This window comes from Hemibagrus wyckioides, linkage group LG03 (assembly GCF_019097595.1).
Source record: "Hemibagrus wyckioides isolate EC202008001 linkage group LG03, SWU_Hwy_1.0, whole genome shotgun sequence".
Classification (NCBI taxonomy): Eukaryota; Metazoa; Chordata; class Actinopteri; order Siluriformes; family Bagridae; genus Hemibagrus; species Hemibagrus wyckioides.
The window spans coordinates 24,258,458-24,278,234 of NC_080712.1; the positions used below are offsets into that span (position 1 = coordinate 24,258,458).

At 39.4% G+C, this 19,777-nt stretch overlaps 2 protein-coding genes across 5 annotated transcripts; one reads left to right on the plus strand and one right to left on the minus strand.

The window, feature by feature from the left end:
- Positions 1–1,601: 1,601 nt before the first annotated feature.
- LOC131348835 (zinc finger protein 93) lies at positions 1,602–7,123 on the minus strand. 3 transcript variants are annotated; one of them, XM_058384006.1, is made up of 2 exons: positions 6,966–7,123; positions 1,602–5,412 (listed from the first exon to the last, which is right to left on the minus strand). In XM_058384006.1, the coding sequence occupies exon 2, from the start codon at positions 5,313–5,315 to the stop codon at positions 3,909–3,911; it is 1,407 nt and encodes a 468-aa protein (XP_058239989.1). In that variant the 5' UTR covers positions 5,316–5,412; positions 6,966–7,123; the 3' UTR covers positions 1,602–3,908. The 3 variants fall into 3 exon arrangements, with proteins under 3 accessions (XP_058239989.1, XP_058240006.1, XP_058239997.1); XM_058384023.1 differs by lacking the exon at positions 6,966–7,123 and adding an exon at positions 6,675–6,956; XM_058384014.1 differs by lacking the exon at positions 6,966–7,123 and adding an exon at positions 5,958–6,650.
- A 105-nt stretch (positions 7,124–7,228) lies between these two features.
- On the plus strand, positions 7,229–19,000 carry timm23b (translocase of inner mitochondrial membrane 23 homolog b (yeast)). 2 transcript variants are annotated; one of them, XM_058384045.1, is made up of 8 exons: positions 7,229–7,415; positions 7,626–7,779; positions 8,670–8,728; positions 8,851–8,944; positions 9,292–9,376; positions 14,357–14,415; positions 15,252–15,362; positions 18,337–19,000. In XM_058384045.1, exons 2-8 carry the CDS (start codon positions 7,659–7,661, stop codon positions 18,447–18,449), a joined length of 642 nt encoding a protein of 213 aa, XP_058240028.1. In that variant the 5' UTR covers positions 7,229–7,415; positions 7,626–7,658; the 3' UTR covers positions 18,450–19,000. The 2 variants fall into 2 exon arrangements, with proteins under 2 accessions (XP_058240028.1, XP_058240020.1); XM_058384037.1 differs by having other exon boundaries at positions 7,230–7,544; positions 18,337–18,999.
- Positions 19,001–19,777: the final 777 nt, after the last annotated feature.

Genomic DNA, 19,777 nt, shown 5'->3' on the forward strand with positions numbered 1-19,777 from the left:
ATGTTCTCTCAGGTCGAGGTCAGAACTCTGAAGTTCTTCCACACCAAACTCGCTTATCCATATCTTCATGAACCTTGCTTTGTACTTTGGTGTGCAGTCATGGTGGAACAGGAGGGGGTCATCCCCAAAGTTGGGAGCATGAAATTGCCCAAAAATGTCTTGGTATGCTGAAGCATTTAGAGTTCCTTTTACTGGAACTAAGGGGTCAAGCCCAACCCCTGAAAAACAACCCCTGAATTCAATGATTTGGAGGGGTGTCCCAAAACCTTTGGCAATATAGTGTATATTATCCTCTCAGATTAAGCCAAACTGTTCAAAAACAACTGGACAAACTTTAAAAGCAACCTGACTAGGGATAAATGTTAACTGTTAGAAATAAATAGTAACATAATTTTTATTCTTTGTTTCTATATTTCTGTAAAACTGCTTTGAGACTATGTCTGTTGTTAAAAGCACTGTATAAATAAATTGAATTGACTTTAAGGTGAAGAAGTGCAATGTTCTACAATGGCCAAGTTAGCCAGCAGACTTCAATCCAACTGAATGGACATTTCACTTGCTGAAGACTAAACAACCTCAAAAACAACCAGGTCAGGTGTAGTAAAGGCCTGGCTCAGCATCACCAGGAAAAACATCAGGCATCTGGTTGTGTTTATGGTTTCCAGGCTTTAAAGTATTTAAAATAGCAAACTTGTGTTAAAATATAGTGAAATAAATTTCATACAAATTAGTTATTACTGTTTAAAAGTCTTAATGCATAAACAGCAGGGTATAACACACTTTATTTTCACCACATTTGTGCCAATCTAAATGTCACCCAGTTCAGATAATGAGCCGTAATATTTTGAACAGTTTAAGCAGCTCCTGTCACTACATGATCTCTCACACTACATGATCTCTCTTACACACTCTGTCTGTGTGTGAGAGAGAGAGAGAGAGAGAGAGAGAGAGAGAGAGAGAGAGAGAGAGAGAGAGAGAGAGAGAGAGAGAGAGAGAGAGAGAGAGAGAGAGAGAGAGAGAGCGAGCTCTCAAGTGGTTCTGTCACCACCTCGTGGTAGAACACTGAACTGAATTTAATGAAGATCTCTTAAATTCTGGCCTGCAATACATCAAAAAATGTCAAACCTACTGCTGGAAAAGATTTCAATTTTTTTTTAACTAGTCCCGAATTAAACCGTACACAATTCCACAGTAACAACCAATGCCTACTATTTCTAGTTAATAATAAATGAAACAAAGGGATGTGAAATGTACATTTGTGAATATAAACCCAGACTTGTAAATAACCCGCTCGTAAATAATGAAACGATGAAAAAATGGCCAAGTACTGATAAATCTGATCCTGATTAGTTTACTGTATTTGAAAATAGTAAACTAATTCATTTCTGCCATTGGGTCAGCTTTTTAGTATGTTATTCGTATAGAAACGTAAATACGAATGGCTGGATGAATGGATAGATGGATGAATGTTAAGCATCACACTCAGCTTTTTTCCCCCTAAGAGTACCCGATGGTTAGTGATTCCAGCAGCTGTTTCTAAACACCTACAAAAACCTCAAGTCATATATTTCTGCTTGAACTATGAAATGTAGACACACTGCTTGAACCAATGGTTTATTACAAAACTGCAAGACAGAAAATTCATAAATCGTCTTCTAATGGCAAACACAACACAAAAACATACACCTCTTATATTAGATGTAGGTCCGCTGCATCAAAAAAATGAGACAACGACAGCGGTTAAAAACAGAAGGTAATGATATGGACATGACCCATAACAGAGCGGGAGGAGTGCAGGAAACAAGGAGGAACCTGTTCACTGCAGAAGAAAGTTGGAGGCAAGAAGAGACTAATAAGATTAAATGAATGTTTTTACTGAGGGAATTTGACCCTCAGCTTCAAGGTGAACAGAGGAACTATTTCAAAACAAACAAACAGAAAAATCGAGTACCAAGCAAATTTGTTTTTCCTTTTGTGTTTTTTCCCCATAACAAACATCAATCTGAGTCCAGTATCAGAGCTGTGCTTGATTTGTTCGACTCAACACCTCCGAAAAGATTCATAGTTCAAACAAGCAATGGCATTTAAACAGCTTCAAAACAGGTTGCTACTTAACCTCCATTTGAACAAGAAATGGTTAAGCAGAAGGTCACGCTGACGTGAACGTTGAAGAGGACAGAGAACACGCTGCTGAGGTGCATGGCTGAGGGGGAAACCAATCGAGTGCGTGTGTACAGTTGCTTCCTAAAAGCTTTGGTGGCGCTCGGTCACTGACAGCATCGGAGAGCATCGTGAACATATGTTGTGAACTACACTATGCTAACTATATTTCTGTCTTATAAAGCAAACATTTGAAACAGGTGTGAAGAGCACTGAGTGGGTTTTGTTTTTTTCCTTTTAAAAAAACAAAAAAAAACCATTAGTATTCTAAACTTTCAATCTAGCATGGCCCATTTTTTGATCGCTGTAACATGTTTATTTCCAAATTCGCAGGTATGTAGTGCTTGGTTTGTTTTTGTTCAATCGATAGTGCAATGCCTGGTGAAATATGAAATCCCCTGGTTATTTCATAAATTATTCAAAGTTATTATTCACAAATCAATCATTCACGCGTTATAACTTTTTCTTCATGGCATTTTTTTCATTTTTACACATATGCACATATTTTAAAATGTATATATATATTTTGGTGAGTATATTCTCTCAATATATTCAACATGCACACACACGCTAATTTATATGAAGTCACCATTTGCGAATGCATTCCTGTTGACGGCTGCACCACACTTTGCAGTTCTGCGTAACCCAGATGGATTTCACAGGTTGACAAATGGACAAGTAACCTTTCAGAACTTTCGCGCTTTAATCAATCAGACGAAGGAAGAACAGTACTAGAGAATCGAGCACTGTGCAGAGCAAAATCTGACTCCAGATCTGATTTGTCAAAACATGGAAAAGAAAAAAAAATAATTCTTTCAAGAAGGCTTGTCTACTTGGCAGGTCAGAACACCAATTCTCCAAATATTAAGTCAACATTTAAATCTGAACCAACATATACAAGTCACTGAGTGTATGTATGTGTTTTAATAAAAACCAGTTGCCAAAAGAAGAGTGAAAATATGAGGAGATTAGATTATTATACTTGTTGGTCTAAGGTAAAGGGAAAAGAGGTGACAGGATCTCTGGTCAAAAAAAAAAAAAAAAAAAAAAAAAAAGGTTCAATTGTTGAATTTTGTTTAGACATCAAACCTCAAACCCATCCTTTAACATCTCTGTGTTTTGGGGGAGCTGTTAGCCACTCAAACTACTATAGGCCCATTAACAGCCGCACTGGGTTCCAATCGATCTTTACTCATTTTAACCCCACTGCCTTTTCTGTTAAGTACTTCATCTTGTTTTCAGGTGTGTTTAGTGCAAGCATCCAAAATATTTAACACCTGCAATGCTAATGTCAATTGTTTTGTTATGAATGACTACAAATAAAAAGGTAGACATAAATAACACCACTACAGACCTGGCAAAACTATTATTATTACCCTGCCATTAAATTAACTGTCCCTAACCGTGACCAAAAAAGGGAATGTCAACATAAATGTACAAATCTTTTATACTTTACACTGCCAAAGATGGCCTGAACATCCTCTAACACCACCCCAAAAAAAAAACACAATAAAAATCAAATGAAAAAAAATCATCATCATTATATTGACTCCTATTGCTGATAACACACAGCCTTGTTTCACACATAACATCACACCCACTTCACAATGAGAGCAATGCCAAATTATCTGTCCTTTAACAAAATAAGAAAAGATTGGGGAAAAATAAAGAAAAGGGAAGGGGGGGGGCACAAAAATAAGGACTTTTCCATAAGCTGTGCTTGGACAGTCCTGGAACGTGAGGGTCTCTCACTCGGACTCGGACTCCAGAGGCGCACTCTCGTCAATTATCTCACGTTTACATTGTTTAGGCACCTGCTTTAACCCAGAATGGACCTTCTTGTGGCGTGAGAAGCTAGATGAGTGAACGAAGGTCTTCCCACAGTGCTGGCACTCGTAGAGCTTGCCAGAGGCATGCGTCTGCTGGTGCTGCTTCAGGTTGGACAAGCGCACAAAGGTCTTCTTGCACACATTGCAGGTGTAGCGCCGGTCACCAGTATGCGGCTGCTCGAACTTGGCGAGGGCAACGCCACAGCCTGAATATGGCTGATCATCATCGACCAATGGGAGCCTTTTCTTGCCGCCTTTGCGGCGCTTGTTCTTCTTACACAGAGTATAGTAATTGGGTTTGTCACGTGAGCAGAGCTTTAGGCGGATCTTCAGGTCTGAGGACTTGTCCAGTGTGTCTCTGCCCTGCGCATAGGAGTTGAGCAACTGCCGCACATGAGACACTTGGTGCTTGGACAGATTGGTGGATGTGCTGAACACCATGTCGCATTGTGTGCACTGGTACTGCTTCTCACCGACACCAAATTTGCTTTCTGCTTGCTGCGACTTCTTCTTCTTTGATCCACGGCCAGACGGGCGGCTCTGATGGGTTATGATGGGCACCGAAGTGGGTGTCGTGTATAGCGGCTTCAGATTTTTGTCCAGGCCTTTTTTATGGATCAGCCGGTGGCGCGAAAGGCTGGAGCTGTGGTTGAAGGACTTGCCGCATGCATTGCATGTGTGCAGTCTCTTGATTTTGTGGCACTTCTTATGGATTGCCAGGAGCCGTTTGCCATTGCATCGCACGCCACACAAGTTGCACTGCAGGAGCTTTTTCCCGTCCTCTGATTTGCCACTCACTTTAGAAAGCGGTGAAGTAGAATTGGCCAAATGGTCACCTGTAGAATGTAGGTGCAGGTGGCGTGCCAGACTGGACGAATGGCTGTAGCTCTTGCCACAGATGTGGCAGTTGTATAGCCTACTTCTCGAATGGGAGCCCCCTTTATCCCAGTCGCTGTCTGAGCCATCATCGTCCTCTTCCTCCTCCCCAAGCTGGGTGCTCACGAGCACCGTGTGCTCGTCTACATCCGAGACGCTCCTTACCTCCTCCTCCTGTGAGGCGATCAGGCCAGTTTCTGTGTCCTCACACTCTGCATATACAGCCTCATATGGGACGAAGAACCTCTCATCAGACTCCGTTTTAACCAGCTGATCAGATGGGAAGCTCTCGTCCGATTCCCTTTTCACGCAGGAAAGAGTAAATTTAGAGCCAACCTCGGCCCACTTGACCACATATTCAATGGGCTGGGTATCGAGTTCCACCGTGATAAAGTCCGCACCAAGAGCGTCTGGTTCAGATGAAGTTAACTCAGTTCCTGCATCCTCCATCACGCCTGTTCTTGTAACGCACCAGTCTTGTTAAAATCTTCAGTTAAGCAATTTGGTTCTCTGGATTTCACGGCCTCAATTCACATCCCAGTAATTCCTAGCAGAGGAAAAAAAGAGAAACAAAAAAAATATATGCCTATATTAATCGTAGCAGGAACATAAGAGTCAACACATGAAATAGCTCAACTGTAGCCCATAAAATGGCCCTAGAGAACAGTTCCAAGCATATATTATACTGCAAGTAGAAAGAGGAAAAGACACAGGATTAGATACAGGATGTAGACAAACAAAAGGCTCAGACTGGAGTCAAAGAAACTTAAACATTACTAATCACTTTAATGCCTCGTACTGTACGGCCGTGTCGAGAAAGGTCACTGTGACTACGGTTACGCATTTCAGCGATATGCTTGGGGTTTATTCAAGCTTTAAAGTTTAATAGAAAGCACGAAGGAAATGTGAAGCCCGAGCACGGAGTACAAAAGTCACACCGAACTAAAGTATAAAACCGAAAGCGTCTGAAAGCGAGAGCTTATTTCCTCATTAGCGCGGGGCCTCAGCGCCACCATCTATACTCACTGCAGCGACAGATATAGCGCAATAAACGTAAACAAACAAGGGGAAGAGGGGTTTTATTTTGCTCACCATCGTTTAGCAGTTGCGACTCTAAAGCGAGTTGTCAAAAGCCCGCGTTAGTGAAAGCGTATAAGGCAAACAAAGCATTGCAGCACCATACAGGAAATACAACAGAGGGAAGACACGGCGCCCGGTGCATTGTGGGTACCACGGATTAAAAGGGCTGTTCGGCGACACACTCCGAAAGGCAGCGCAAAGTGTGTGCAATAATATCGTTTTATCGGACATGGTGCACACTGACAACACGTTTAGGGATAAAACAACAAGCGCTCGTATTAATAATCTTCCAAAACATCAAGCTGACCTTGTCGGGAGAGACAATCGTCTCACCGAGCACATCTTTCTGGCCTGGATTCAATCGGCCCGCCATAAATTGCGCTCAACCTCACAAACAGGCAGCAAAGCCCAGTGTGTGTTTATCACACCTCCAAACATATCCATCGACCAAATCTCCACCGATTACACACTATAGGCCTTCGGGTGCTGCTTATTTGTAGTATTAAGCGCATTAAAGGGCTTTGGTTGTCGGCTTCGCTGAGGAGCTGGGCTTGACACTGCTCATCTCTCTGCGCATGGTGAGGACAGGACCGTGTAACACTCTCCATATCCACCTACACTGAATATCACACTACATGGCGTGTTTTCAGCCTTAATCCCTCTTCTGTCTTTGAGAAGCAGGTTACAAGCGAGCTTAGACACGTTCCCATTTATTACAGGACCACTTACCGAGCCAGAGACAGAACAGCCGAAAATGAGGACGAAATTCAGAAAGCTAGTGCCATAAGGCCGGTGTGCCCCACGTTACGGGTGCTTTAGGAAGCAGACAGTAAATGCAGAAGAAAATTCACAACAGAAACTGGAGAGCAGGCGGCCGTATTACACGTAAACGCGGTTAGGACATCATGTTTTTCCCGTCATTGTAAAATGCCGATCAGACGGTCTGCCTGCAATATGCCTGTCCGGGTGTTCTCGGAAGCCTACCAAGATAATGTGGTGACCAGAATTGAAATTCATTACCGAGCATCTGCCCTGAAAATAGCCGTTTTTGGTCCTCGCAGTAATCTGACTTCGCTTCTGCCGCACCTCTGCCAGATCATAAACGATGTCGTCATGACTGTCAATTTAGCCGTTTTTTTACGTTACATCGCTGATCTCAGTAAAATGGGCACCGACTACGGCGCTAGGATTTGCCTGCCGTGTTTACGTGAATCCGTCTGCGGCTTGTGTAGGGAATCTGGCCAGAAAGTGGCTTTGCTGTCGTAAAGACTGTCGTGAACGTCGCATGAAACTCCTCTCAAAACATTTATAATGCACGGGTTGATAAATGCCTGTTATTCTGCCTTTAATTAAATATGCAATCATAATTTAATTCACCTGATTGTATTGCAAGCAATATTTATATCTGAACATTTATTTTGGGACGGTAGATTGCTTTACGGCATACGAGGGGGAGCTGTGACGGTCTTGGTAATCTTGTACATTGGTCATTTGAAACTTGCTCGTGAGCGTTGTTAGATGTAGAAAATCATCAACTATTAGTTTTTTTTACCTTCCAAAATCTGTTTAATATTTCAGTAATAGTGCGCAGGTGCACAGGTAAGGAGGTGAAGTAGTGCGGTTTTGCGTGCCATGTGACTTTGCCAAAATCAGATGTTGTTACGGTGTTTGTTTTGCCAGGTCTGATTACCGGGGAGCAATATTAGAAGAGAGATGGACAAGGAGCCTGTAGGATCGTCTAACCCGGGGTCAGGAGGAGGTGGAGGAGGATTTGGCAGTTTATTCAGATCTACAGGTTCTGCTTATTCAAATTCCGAGCTCGCCGGTGTGCCTCGTAAGTAAATCAAGTCTGATACAACGTCTGATCTCATTTTTGGAGCACCTCTCGGAACACTTATATTTTCAATGTCCAATCTAGAGTTAATTGTTGCTACAGATGTCAGGATTTTGTTTAAAAAAACAACAGCTTAAAAACACTCAATTACGAACAGTTATCAAGGTTTTAAATATTCATTCATTCATTCTCAGTCTGTTTCCTCTTGGTCAGGGATGTGGTGGTTTCAGAGCACTTCTCAAGACCACTTTGTATGAGGCAGGATGACACACCTCACATCCCCTGGATAAAACTCTGTTTTTGAATACTAAAGTAACACTTGTAATTGTGTATTTGCATATGATAATGTTTTGTTTGCATATCACGTCTGCAGAAACAAATCCTTTTGCTCGACTTGTATGTTAGCGAATGTATTAGCATATGGCTGGTGTGGGTTATACATTATTCCTTGCTCAGCAGTATTACAGAATTATACCTGGCTCCCAGTTCAATTTTTGTTCAGCTAGAAAATGAAGGTTACCGCTTGTTGTTACAGTAAATGTCAGACAAACAGAAAACATAATGCAGTTCTACAAGAGGGAAATTGACAATGTCTCAGCATTTAGAATTTGTGCCAAATAACCTACAAAGTCTATAACACTTTGGTGCATTGAAACGTACACAAAACTTCTGTCAAACTGAGGCATGGTGCATTCTGTGATGAACTAGCATCCCAGCCAGGGTCTATTCCACATCATGCTCAGTGTTCCTGGGATTGGCTCCAGAGTCACCACCGTGACTCTGATCACTTACTAAAGATGTACTAATAAAGAAAAAGTTCATTGTTGGGTGAATGGATGGATGGATGGCAAGGAACATTTGAGAAATAATCCATGCAATTCTTTTAATAGTGTCTGGTATGAGCCCTCTCTCACCTTATCTCAATGTGGACCCCAAATATCTTATTCAGGTGAGATATTAAGACCCCTGTGTTTCCAGGGGCCCAGAAACTACAACATGCATTATAGCAATATGCCTTCTGGGTAGCTGCATGTGATTACTCATATTATTACCAATGTAATTGCTTTCCAGGATGCAGATGAGTTCATATTGCCCACTGGTGCCAACAAGACAAGAGGACGCTTTGAGCTGGCTTTCTTCACCATTGGCTCCTGCTGTATATCAGGCAGGTGTTCTTTACATGTTTCATTTTTATTTTATTTTTCTGAAGTCTTCAGTATGTCTCGTTGCAAATCCTGAGTGGTGAATAAGGGAGTTACTACTGAGTGGTAATAGACAGCTTTACAAGCTAAACAGATTTACAAGAGTCAATGCAGTAAATAAGTTTTGAGCAAAATGAGATCATCCACAGTTTTGAAGAATCCACATCACAGATTTAATTAGAAAGAAATGACCAGCTATGTGAATTACTCCAATTACTTCCCACTCTACCATTAGATAATTCTTCTTCCTTCCTTTGTTTGTTTACTAATGCTGAAAATTATAATGAGATTTGGGCTGTTTGACACTCAGGTGCACTCTTTGGAGCCGTCAATGGATTACGAATGGGACTGACTGAAACTAGGAACATGGCCTGGTCTAAACCTCGTAATGTACAGTTGAGTACCGTTTCATTATGCTTTCATTTCTGTGAAAACATGCTTTCAGCTTCTCAGGCTTTCTCTTGAATTTGCTTATTAATCTTTTAGGGATTTAACAAATGCAGTAACTAAACGACTTACAAAACTAACTTCATAGAGGTCATAAACATTGATTTGTTAAACAGTCTATGCATGTCTTTGCTTAGATTTATATGACTTCAGACAAAAGTTGTACATCACACACAGTTTTATTATGTACCTCACTACAACTGCACAAATGTAGGGCACTTATTCTTTTTGCATATAAAATTGCCTTTCATTTACTTTACAGTAAACGTCTTTATTATATCCAGCCACTAGAGGTCAGTATTTACCGCGGCTTTGATATTCTGGCCTACAGACCCTGCACCACCACACCCTACTTTCAAGGAATTTATAGTCATTTAGCATTTGTAATGACTCATGGCTTGTAATTCTTTATGATTTCTCAGATATATCCCAAATATTTCAATTTGTAGCATTTTTTCCCCCACATTCTTGTACATTCATCTATATACACACATCTATACCCACATTCTCTGCAGCTTTCCTAGCATTATCTAGCAAATCTGTATCTGATATAAATTAGCAGCTTAACCTCGAAGTGTGTGTGTGTGTATGGATGGAGGTGTTTGTTAAATGCTGTTAATGTAAGTAATATTGAGGCAAATTATAACACACACTAAGAGAAGATCAGGTACCTCATTACTGATTTTCAGTTTTTTTAGTCTTTATATATAGTGTTTATTCATATAGATTTAGGTTGTGTTTCCTCTGATTAACTCGCATGGTAGATACAGGAGTTGTAACTCCTTCATTCAAAAAAAAAAAACCCACTAACCTTTTGTTTTTTTCATCTGTCCTTCCATTTTATTTCTACTTACACTAAGCACACACTGATCTATCAACTTTAAGGTGCCTCCTCCAAACACATTTTAGGAAATAAATGATGATAGGGTAAATAATCTGCTATGTTAACATTCATTATATAGCCAATCCAGCAATATGACTGATTTAATTGTGTCACAGAGTTTCCAGATTTGTGATATAGGACTACTGTGATAAATGAACATTTAATTATGTGAGTATCATATGTATGTGTTGAGCAAATGACTAAAAATAACAGAAATATTTCTTGGATTGATTTACTTGTATTGTGTATATAGGGAAATAATTCACACAGGGTGGTGTAATATGACCCATAAGAAGCAGAGGAGTCTAGTTTATACTTGACCCATGATTTATTTGCATTTTGTAGAAGCAGCGGTAACACACACCATTGTTCACACACTCGCTGTCAAGACCAGACAGGGCTCTGGGGCTTTGTAAAACATCAGCTCCTCCCTAACCCATGTTGGCATACTGTTGCTATACTGAAATGTCACTAAAATACTGTATTGTATTTTTATTCATTGTCTGTACCGCTTATCCGATCTATCCTCGGGTCACGGGGAGCCTGTACCTATCTCAGGCATCATCGGGCATCAAGGCAGGATACACCCTGGATGGAGTGCCAACCCATCGCAGGGCACACACACACACACTCATTTAATAGTATGTATTATAGGAATATAGGCTATAGGACACAAAGCAATTTTTGATATTTGCTTGAATTATTTATGCATTTAGAGAAGCTGAAAGTGATTGCGAGATGTGTTTGCTGTCATTCTTTACTGTTTCACCAGATGTTTTAAAATGCTTCTACTTTCACTTCTGCAACACTGAACTGAGGGCCTTTTGAACATAAATCTGAATTCCCAGCAGTAATTATTACAATGTCTTTAATATATTACATTTAATATATTAAAGCCACATCAACATATGTGTGAGCCTTTGAAGGGCATGGAATAGATCTATTTATTTTTTATCAATTGTATTATATCTATTGTAAACCAACAGTGACATACAAATGCGACATCTACAGAAAAAAAGGTGATGTTTTATTACTACTAGCATTTTTTTAGACTTTATTTTGGGGTAAAATTGGTTGAGAATAGCTTGTGTACTGAATGATTGAAACAGCAAATTTGTGTCAATAGGTAGTAACTCCCTCTACCTATTTCTCTACCTTTCTTCTCCCTGATTAGCCTAATGATGGCGCTAAAGCACATGGCTCTCTAGGGTACATGGCTCAGGATATATGAATCTTACAAACAAACTAAAAAAACAATAACATAAAAGTGCCTCAAGAACGATGTAACACCTTCCAACTATATGGCTGTAATCTTAATCTATAGTTTCGAAGCTCAATTATAGCTCAATTACTCAAACAGTTGTAACTCATGAGTGCTTGCATGGATTTGCACAAAACCAGTAAGAGAATAGGTTTAATTCGGAGGTTATAGTCAAAGTGTAGGGTGTGGTCATGCACATGGGGGAGCTAAGGATATATAGTCATATAACCATTTCTCAGGAAGTCCATCTGTGCTGAAATTTATTAAGGTGGCCAAAAAACAGCCGGCATTGGACAGAGTTAACATAAAGCTATCTTTAGGAGATTTGAATCATAAGACCAGGTAGTAACCCTATGGTGAGTGCAATCTCACTCAAACTGGACACAATATACGTATAATATACACTATATTGCCAAAAGTATTCGCTCACCTGACTTGACACGCATATGAACTTAAGTGACATCCCATTCCTAATCCATAGGGTTCAATATGACGTCGGTCCACCCTTTGCAGCTATAACAGCTTCAACTCTTCAAGGGAAGGCTGTCCACAAGGTTTAGGAGTGTGTTTATGGGAATTTTTGACCATTCTTCCAGAAGCGCATTTGTGAGGTCACACACTGATGTTGGACGAGAAGGCCTGGCTCTCAGTCTCCGCTCTAATTCATCCCAAAGGTGTTCTATCGGGTTGAGGTCAGGACTCTGTGCAGGCCAGTCAAGTTCATCCACACCAAACTCTGTCATCCATGTCTTTATGGACCTTGCTTTGTGCACTGGTGCACAGTCATGTTGGAAGAGGAAGGGGCCAGCTCCAAACTGTTCCCACAAAGTTGGGAGCATGGAATTGTCCAAAATGTCTTGGTATGCTGAAGCATTCAGAGTTCCTTTCACTGGAACTAAGGGGCCAAGCCCAGCTCCTGAAAAACAACCCCACACCATAATCCCCCCTCCACCAAACTTTACACTTGGCACAATGCAGTCAGACAAGTACCGTTCTCCTGGCAACTGCCAAACCCAGACTCGTCCATCAGATTGCCAGATGGAGAACCGCGATTGGTCACTCCAGAGAACGCGTCTCCACTGCTCTAGAGTCCAGTGGCGGCGTGCTTTACACCACCGCATCCGACGCTTTGCATTGCACTTGGTGACGTATGGCTTGGATGCAGCTGCTCGGCCATGGAAACCCATTCCATGAAGCTCTCTGCGCACTGTTCTTGAGCTAATCTGAAGGCCACATGAAGTTTGGAGGTCTGTAGCGATTGACTCTGCAGAAAGTTGGCGACCTCTTCGCACTATGCGCCTCAGCATCCGCTGACCCCGCTCCGTCAGTTTACGTGGCCTACCACTTCGTGGCTGAGTTGCTGTCGTTCCCAAACACTTCCACGTTCTTATAATACAGCTGACAGTTGACTGTGGAATATTTAGGAGCGAGGAAATTTCACGACTGGATTTGTTGCACAGGTGGCATCCTATCACAGTTCCACGCTGGAATTCACTGAGCTCCTGAGAGCGACCCATTCTTTCACAAATGTTTGTAAAAACAGTCTGCATGCCTAGGTGCTTGATTTTATACACCTGTGACCATGGAAGTGATTGGAACACCTGATTCTGATTATTTGGATGGGTGAGCGAATACTTTTGGCAATATAGTGTATATATATTACTACCTGGTCTTAAGATTCAAATCTCCTAAAGATACATACATATATATATATGTATATATGTATATATATGCTTTACTCAGATTCGTGATTGTTCATATGTATTTAACTGAACTGGAAATACATGTTTAGTACAAGGTTCTGAGGAAGTCAGAGTGGATGTGCTCACTGTGTAAATACATCCAGATGACTTAAAAGCATCGTTCACTAGATAAGTTTCTAAGATCCTTCGAGTAAGTTTCAAGTCCATCTATGAAATGTTTGGTGATTTTATGATGTTAAAAACACACTAACAAGCTCTGTCCCTCTTACAACTTTCCACCACCATCATGACTGTTGTCATGAGTTTTGAATCAAAAACTTGTTTTGAATAGTATCGACTGAAGCAAATCTTTGATCCTTTCTTACTTAATCAGTTTATACTCATACAAATTGTATCTATTCAGAGAGAAAAAGACTTGTGTTCATTGTGCAGTTTTAGAAAACTTGAATGTATGAAAAATTCAAATTTTATATTTTTAGGCAATGTAGATTTTAAGAGCGAAAGATGGTCATCCCTAGCGGAAATATTTTTCGATGTAGCCTGTGAGAAATTAATACATCAGAGTATGTTTACTGACCGCATGTACTACAGTGATGCAATGAGGCACAACAGAGCGTGTCTGGCATTCGTTCATCTGTTTGAACAGCAGCTCGATTGCAGCTGTGTGTGCAGAGAATATTTGTCGTCTCACATAGCAAAGCAATTTAGTGGAAGTCACTATGTAAAATCTGATTACATGCAGTCATGTGTCTGCACAAGGTGGGCCAAAGTCTGGCTGTGTTGCCTCACATGCACAATCTAATCAAATAACATTGGGATGGAAGAGACATTGGAATTAAAATGTATTTTTTAAAGGTTGGAGCAGTTCCTGCAAATATTCCCTACATGTTTAGTCTAGTCTATAAGAAAAAAATTGTCTTGTCAGTTTAGTGTGATATGGTACTGTGTAAAGCAAAACATATCCTTACATTCACACATTCAGGTCATTTGTGAAGTCAGCTCGTATTACTGCTTGTCCTGTGGCCATTTTTGTGCATCAGTATTTCTGATGAAAAGACATATCTCTTTCTTTCTTCTGTAGAATAATAAACCTGGTGACCCGTCAGGGAGCTACATGGGCCAACACTCTGGGCTCATTGGGTGAGTGCTTCAGAATCATTTACCCACAGATTGAGTTTTACGGTATTTTAGATGTTTTAAGAGTTTCAGACTAACAGTGTTCTTAGTCGGTTACCTAGTGAACCGTCAGTATTCACGTCAGTCATATCAGTATTTGTTGATGGAGACTTCTAAAGCATGTCCATAAGTCACTTCTTAGGGCATCTGCCAAAATTCAAAGCTGTTTTGAGATAACGTCCATTGTTAAAAGCGCTATATAAACAAAATTAAATCAAATTAAAAAAGATGTACAAAATTGTCTTGGTTTCATTTTGTACACATCAAACATTAACATGCAATTTTAACAAGGATGTGTAGGCTTTTATATCCATGGTATTTAATGGGAAAAGTTTACAGACATACAGCCTAGATACCCGTATTCTCATTCCCCGTGTTATAGTTGTTTATTTACTGGCCTTCCTTTTTTCTGTCCATATGGTTTATCTTATGATTAATGATTCATGTATCTAATGGCCATCCTCTTTCACTCTGTCTGGTAAAATCTTCCCCATATTATTGCATCAGAAAAGTAATATAAAATCTGTTTTTAAAAATGGGAGAGGTCATGTTCAACAGAGCACATTAAAAACATAAAATATTCAGAATAATAAATAAATTAATAATTTGGATTATTTCCTGAAATAAGGCTCAGTGGTTAAGGCATTGGGTTACTGGAAGGTTGTAAGTACAAATCCCTGGACCAACAAGATGCCACTGCTGTATAAATTAGATAAATGTAAGTCGTTCTATTTAAGGGCCTCTGCCAAATGCCAGTGTTATTAACATGTGTTTGTGTGTGTGTGTGTGTACATGCACAGCTCTATTATACAGTGTATTTGGTGTGATCATTGAAAAAACCAGAGGAGCAGAGGATGATCTCAACACCATGGCTGCTGGCACAATGACTGGCATCCTCTACAAATCCCCAGGTAACTAAATAAGGGGGCATTTATAACAGAAATGCCAGGGAAAAATACAGAATCCAACAAGCTTAGCTATGATTTTGTGCTGATACAGTGTGGCATTGTGTAGCTGTGTATGAGTAATTGATAAGCATTTCTCTGTTATTAATATTTCCTCAACATGCTGCTGGAAAAAACAGTGTGTTTCACACCCCTTGAGAAAACTGCCAGCCAAATCTGTGGTATTTTTGGTGATTCAGTTCTTGGATAAACAACAGCAGATGTAGATCTGAAGAAGCTAGAATAAAGACTAGTTTGTCATGCAGTCATAGAGGACTTCAATTGTTAAATAGTTTTTTGCACAATCATTTTTTTTCCCCAAGTTGATGCAGATCTGGTGTGTGTGCATGTGTTCGAGAAATACTTGGGGTTTTTTTGAGATCACATAAATTGAACTCATTGCTTGTGGGAAAATATTGAAATCTTCCAAACTACACTTAATTTGAGGAAGTTTATCTGAAGGAAATAGGTTTTTGAGGAAATGTAGAGCTGCATAGTATCAACTGGTATTTTTGGAAAAGGGGAAACACATAGAGGTCACAAAAGCTCAGTGGTGTTCTGTGCTATCTGGCAAAACAAGTTAGCAGCCGATACTTTAAGTTGTGAGGTGGGGCGTCAATTGATCAGACTTGTTTGTTCAGCACATACCACAGATGCTGGATCAGATCTGACATGTTCCTCAAACTGTTCCATACAGTTTTTGCAGTGTGACATCCTACTAGCATTAGAGAATACGGTTACCGTGAAGAAGTGTACTTGGTCTGGTTTAGGTAGGTGGTACATGTAAAAGAAACATCCACATGAATGCCAGGACCCAAGGTTCTCCAGCAGAACATTGTCCAGAGCATCACACTGCCTCTGCCGGCTTGTTTTATTCCCATAATGCATCCTGGTTCCATCTCTTCCCCGGGCATCTTCCCCAAAGCAATGAAGACACCTCCAGCTGTCCACACAGGAATAATTTGAGAAACAAGATAAGAGTTCAAGGTATTGACTTGGCCTTTAATTTATCCAGCGCTCAGTTCAAGATAACAAGAAACAAACAAGTCTGATCCATGGAGACCCCAACTCACAACTTGCAGGACTTAAAGGATCTGCTGCTAACATCCTGGTGCCAAATACCATAGCATACCTTCAGAGGTCAGAGCTGTTTTGGTTGCACAAGGACCTACACAATATTAGACAGCTGGTTTTAATGTTATGGCTTATCTGTTTATATAGTAAATAGGAAGCTATTTTTGTGTTGGAGAGAGATATTTTTATGTGGTTTGCATAAGAACATGTCAGTGACAGCCTTTCCTTGGAAAAATAATCTGAACTACTAAAAATGTAATTCATTTTAATTTAAAGTGTTAGGCAAAATGCAAGACAACTCAGAAAAATAAAATAAATAAAATCATTTCTTAAATTTGATTTCAACATTAATGAAAGCAGTGACTCCTCTTCTGTTGAAAGATGCCACAAAGGATAGTTTGCAGAGCTGCAGAGAGATTCTTAATAATAGAATAATTATAATTCAGGTTTTATTGTACTTAGAAATCTCGAAAGCTCATTTCAGAGAAAACATTACTAAAGAGCAATTATGCTGTTATGCAAAGTGGAATAGAGTCAGCTCATTTTTGCCAGTCAGCGGAAAGGAGAGGCCAGATCAGATAAGAGCGTCATGAGAACCATGAACAGTATGTCGGATTTCTCTTTGACCTCAATGCCTGCTGTGCTTTTTTGCACGTTCACTGACAGATTCAGGTTTATTTTTTGCTTGCACATGCCATCCAAAACAGTGTGACTTGTTTTGTTTGTCCTAATAAAGGGAGGAAACTTGAAGAAAGTACAGTAGTTAAGCTGTTAAGCCCTTTTTATAAGTTTTTCAGTGTTTTTATACACGTAACATTAAGGTCAAAGTCTCTGCAATTGAATGATGTATACTTGGAATATTTTTTTTGACATCAGATGGCAGCTGAGTAAATAGACATGCAAGTGAGATACCGGGCCAAGCAGAGGTGGTGAACTATTGATTAGTTAGTACTGAGAAGTTTTGGGGGGGATTGAGGGGGTGGACAACTGTTTGAAACTTGGATGCTATGTTTAACGTAGTTGAAGGGTAACTGATGTGAGATTTAAGGTGGATTTTGGGGAAACAGGAACACACTTTATTGTTATTGAAGGGTTATTGTAGAAATGTATGGAGTTTATTATAAAGATTACTTTATTATAGACCTATGTAGACCTAGATCACTAATTTTCTGCCAAATCTTAAGGGTTTTACATCAAAATAAAAAAAGTGAATGTATAGAATAGCGACCACGTATGGATCATTTTTAGTCATTCTGTGTTAGATTGACTTTGGTGTTAGCTGAGCAGATCATGTGCACTCTCCAGGTCCAGCACTAATTTGTGCACACTGTTAATAAGTAGCTGCTTGAAGGCATTCTTCAGTTATCAAGACTCCCCCAGTGGTGGGTGTGGAGTACATGAAGAACTTGAGAACTCTATCAGACTTCAGCAGGCTCAGAACCCATAAGTTGAAACTTCCTCCTGCACCTCTGATGACCTCTATTTGACTTTTTCAAAACACTGAATGAAAGTAACTCAACACCAAATGGCCAAGAAAGTTATTCTAAAACTAAACATTGATCAACTTTTTAGCAGTGGCAGCAATGTGGCCTGACTTAATTGTTTTATACTAGTCATTCTGTTAGTTAGGCACTTCTTTCTGTTTTATTTGTATACTTCTACTACAGTTTGGTAATGGCATTATTTTTCCATGCGTCCATCCAAAATTCTAGGTAGGTTCTAGGTTATCTCTGTTGATACTGTTGACATTGATTTTTCCTTGTTATAATAATAATTATTATTATAATTACTGTAATAATTATCTGTTAAAATGGTCAACATCTTGAGGTGATCTTTCAGATACAGTGAGGTATTTGTGTGTTTGCAGGGGGTCTGCGTGGAGCAGTTCGTGGAGGTGTGGTTGGTTTTGCATTATCAGGATTGTACGCCTTGTACAACAACTGGGACCATCTGAAAGGCAACTCCCCCACTCGCTACTGAGAAAAGAGGGTCAAGAGCAGACATTCTGTGAGATGTCATAGCCTGGTATATGGGTCAGACCTAAAAAAACACTTTTTTTAATTCTGAATCTCTGCCTCTGAGATTTAAACAACATTACAACCTGCAAATTTTTTCACTTAATGCAAATACTATATTTCACTTAGCTATAAACAGCTGATTCATCTGTAGTTTATGTTCTTGATAGGCTTTTCTCATGGGGTACAACTGAGTGCAAAACTTTCTTTTTAAAAAAAGCATTTTCATGCAAGTTGAGAATAAGAAATCATGAAATGAATAAGTAATGTTTGTATATAAACTGAAACTGTACTGTACATTTGTCATATTTGAACCAGAATCCCAGCAGAATGTAATCTTTCAGCTGTGTAATTATTTGCAAAATGAATTTTGGTTCCTGATTTGTTGCACTGTGTCTTTAAGACTTGTTCTAATTGCTTATAATAATAACGTACTTATTTTTCATTCACTCTGAATTGTATATGCTAATAAATAAATAGTTAATCCACATATAAAAGCCCAGGTTGTTGTTCATTTTAGTTTAAATTAATGCTGATCTGTTAAAAATTTTTAAAAATATAGGATTATGGAATAAATCAAGGAGAAAATGACTAACATTTTTAATTCTGTTAATTGGCTTTGACAATCATTCACTTGCTTTGAAGACATGACTTTAGAGTATAGGCAATGAACGTGACCTTGTACCAAGTTTTCAATCTTCTAATAACTTTCTATATCAGCAAAACACGTAATCAGGAGGAAATTGCCTTGACGTTATAAACTAATTACAGTGCATTGTAAGCATATAATTATATCTCTGGGAAAACAACAAAAATATAAAGCTGATACTGAAGCATGTACGCCAGCATGACTAAAGACTGAAGGATATCCGAGTCTATTTACAGCTACTGTGTAAGCCTTGATTCAGCCCTTTGTAAAGTCTATAATGAGGTCTGTCTTAGGTCATTAAATGAATATTATATACACAAAAAGATGTTATATTTGTGTCTGAAGCATACAGTAATGCTACAAAATCCATGTGAATGTTTCAAAATCAGTCCAGGGTAAAAAAAATAATAATAATAAGGAATCAGATATGTCCAAATCATCAGATAGATCAGAACTGACTATTTGGTGCATTGTTAAGAACCAAAACACACTAGTGAGATCAACAGTGGCAAATGACCTGAAAATTGGATAATTCATGACTTAATCACAGAGTGTTAGAATAGATATGTAAAAACCTACAATGAAAAGATTAGGAAATAATCATTGAACTCTGTGTTCAAGGTCAGGTGAGTTGAGAATGTTTG

Bases quoted from the DNA above. Each gene is read 5' to 3' on its own strand.
- LOC131348835 (XM_058384006.1), bottom strand. From the start codon at position 5,315: ATGGAGGATGCAGGAACTGAGTTAACTTCATCTGAACCAGACGCTCTT.
- timm23b (XM_058384045.1), top strand. From the start codon at position 7,659: ATGGACAAGGAGCCTGTAGGATCGTCTAACCCGGGGTCAGGAGGAGGT. The intron at 7,780-8,669 runs GTAAGTAAATCA...TTCTTTTAATAG, and splicing joins CGAGCTCGCCGGTGTGCCTC to TGTCTGGTATGAGCCCTCTC. The intron at 8,945-9,291 runs GCAGGTGTTCTT...TTTGACACTCAG, and splicing joins TGGCTCCTGCTGTATATCAG to GTGCACTCTTTGGAGCCGTC.